The 2,677-nt window shown below is 45.9% G+C and overlaps 1 protein-coding gene across 1 annotated transcript; it reads right to left on the bottom strand.

The window, feature by feature from the left end:
- Positions 1 to 465: 465 nt before the first annotated feature.
- On the bottom strand, positions 466 to 1,092 carry LOC104620633 (probable signal peptidase complex subunit 2; the record flags this gene model as incomplete). The annotated part of the gene is given in 2 exon segments (XM_010286915.1): positions 466 to 665; positions 1,009 to 1,092. Coding segments are annotated over 2 exon segments (284 nt in total), but the record flags the coding sequence as incomplete, so codon positions are not given.
- Positions 1,093 to 2,677: the final 1,585 nt, after the last annotated feature.

Genomic DNA, 2,677 nt, shown 5'->3' with positions numbered 1-2,677 from the left:
GTCCCTTCCAACCCAAACCCTTCTGTGATTTGATGTCTCTGTAACCAGGCTACGGGTAGAATTAAAAAATAACCAAAACACAAAACAAACCCCCAAAGTTTTCAAGGGCTGATCTTCAGTCTGAGATTAACATGCCGAAGTGGAAGAGACTCGACGCAGTCAGTGCCCCAGATCTGGGAAATCCACTCAAAGACAGCTGAGAGCCTGGAGAGCAGATCAGCTGCCCAGGCAGCTGCTGACTCCTCTGACCTGAGCTAAACTGCTTCCACACCGCTGCAGGGGAAGGCTGGACCTCCAGATCACCCAAATCTAGTTGCGTTATGGCCAGCCAGGCAGGAATTTTGCCATCACGTGAAAACTATTTGATTATCAGCTGATCTCCACACCACGGGAAGTAGAATTCCCACACGCCTGAAAATGGGAATACAAAGAAGGGTTTTCTTGTGCTTCATGGGGAAAATAAACGTCTTTTTGTATAAAAGAGACAACATCTATAAAGGATATGATACAACACAAAATGCAAGAACAGGTTTGGATTCAGGAAAGGGGTGCAGGTAATCCCAAATCAAAGCTACAATTGCAAAGAGACAAGAGATTGTGCAGATGATGAGGCGGCCGTCGATCAAACGGAAATTTTCGACGTACTTGTACTTCTCCAGGAGAACCTGTGGGAGAGACATGCAGCTGAGTTTAATTTGTGCTTTTCATACATTTTTACAAACTGCTTTTGGAAGGGATTTAGATAAAACAACCTCGATTATATGGGTAAACTGAGCAGAAACTTTATACAGGATGAATGTCTGCATCAGACATCGTAATAATTGCTGATACTCTAAGACCAAACACTGCTTTAGCCGTGGGAATCACAAGAGGTGATACAGAACCAGGATGGCTACCAGAACTTCACAATCAAACCAAAACATTTTACAGAGTTTTTAAACTAAATGTAGAAACCTAAGAAAACAGAGTGTTTCCCAAGAGGGAGAAATCAGCAGTGGCAGAACATACCTTTTTAGCAGAATCGTCCAAAGAATTTTTCACAGCTGAACCATCCCATTTGTCAATTTTTACCGGCTTGTCATCGATCTTCCACTGCAATGGAAACCAAATAGAGTTCAGAGAATTTGGCAAGGGTTAGCCTTTCATTTTAAAACGCTTGTTCCTGTCATAAGCACAAAGAGCGGAGGCAACCCAGAAAACACCTAACTCTTTGTGAAAACCTGACCGGAGACAGAGGGAATCCGGGGCCTGTTACACAGCTGTACCGCACCAAAAGTCACCCCAGCACCAACGTACCCATTACCCTTGCAGATTTAAGATTATTCATCTTGTCATGGACCGTGAAGATATTTGATGAAGTGACTTTTTACAGCAGTTTTATCCTAATTTTGATTCTGCGTTTGCTGCTCCTGCTGCCATCCACAGAAAGTGTCAGTTACGACTTAATTCTTGCCTTTGAATGTATTCACGCTTTTCAGCCAAGCTGTTGCAGACTTTTTGGAGGTTGATGGCAGGAGGAAAATTTCAAGGCACCCTTAACAATCTGAGGACAAGGGGAGAATATAACGGCACAAACAAGAAGCTTCAGTGCTCCAGAATGAAACCAAAAGACTCTGTCACTCTTCTATGTTCAGATTTTCCTCAGAAGCAGGTCCTTTGTCAATAACGTATCTCAGATACAACAGCTCAGCTTTTCAAAGGGGGTAATTTTCCTCTGAACTATATTATTTCTTGGTGACACTATTCCTTTTAGCCATGGTCGGACACATGAGTCTGAGCCTTGTGTATTTTAAGTCATCAGTTATTTCAAACAGTGGAGTAACCTGAGCTCAAATTTTAGCTGCCATTAGAAACAATTCTCAACTTCACTCGTGTTATTCCGGGTTCCCAGCCCCCTGAGCTGGAAGACAGGGACGGGGAGCGGAATAAAGCCCCCATAATGCAAGGGGAAATGGTTAGTGACCTGCTGCACCACGTAGACACACACAAGTCTATGGGGCTGGACAGGATCTACCCAGGGGTACTGAGGGAGCGGGTGGAAGCGCTCCCCAAGCCACTTTCAATCATTTATCTGCAGTCTTGGCTCACCGGGGAGGTCGCAGTGGACTGGAGGTAGCAATGTGACTCCCATCTACAAGAAAGGCTGGAAGGAGGATCTGGGGAACTACAGGCCTGCCAGGTGCCAGGAAAGGTTAGGGAGCAGATCATCTTCAGTTGGACTTGATGATCTTAAAGGTCTTTTCCAACCTTAACGATTCTATGATCTTGAGTGCTATCACAAGGCACATACAGGACACCCAGGTGATCAGGCCCAGCCAGCACGGGTTCATGAAAGGCAGGTCCTGCTCAACCAACCTGATCTCCTTCTGTGATAAGGTGACCTACCTAGTGGATGAGGGAAAGGCTGTGGATGACTGGATTAAAGCGTCTCCCACAGCATTCTCCTGGAGAAACTGGGAGCTCATGGCTTGGATGGGCGTACTCTTTGCTGGGTGAGGAACTGGATGGGTGGCTGACCCCAGAGAGTTGTGGTGAAGGGAGTTAAATCCAGCTGGTGGCCGGTCACAAGTGGTGCTCCCCACAGTTCGGTGCTGCGGCCAGTCCTGTTTAATATCTCTATCTACAATCTGGATGAGGGGATCAAGTGTCAGTTTGCAGATGACACCAAGTTGGGCGG

Source organism: Phaethon lepturus, unplaced genomic scaffold (assembly GCF_000687285.1).
Source record: "Phaethon lepturus isolate BGI_N335 unplaced genomic scaffold, ASM68728v1 scaffold21295, whole genome shotgun sequence".
NCBI lineage: Eukaryota > Metazoa > Chordata > Aves > Phaethontiformes > Phaethontidae > Phaethon > Phaethon lepturus.
This window is presented reverse-complemented; position numbering and strand designations above follow the sequence as displayed.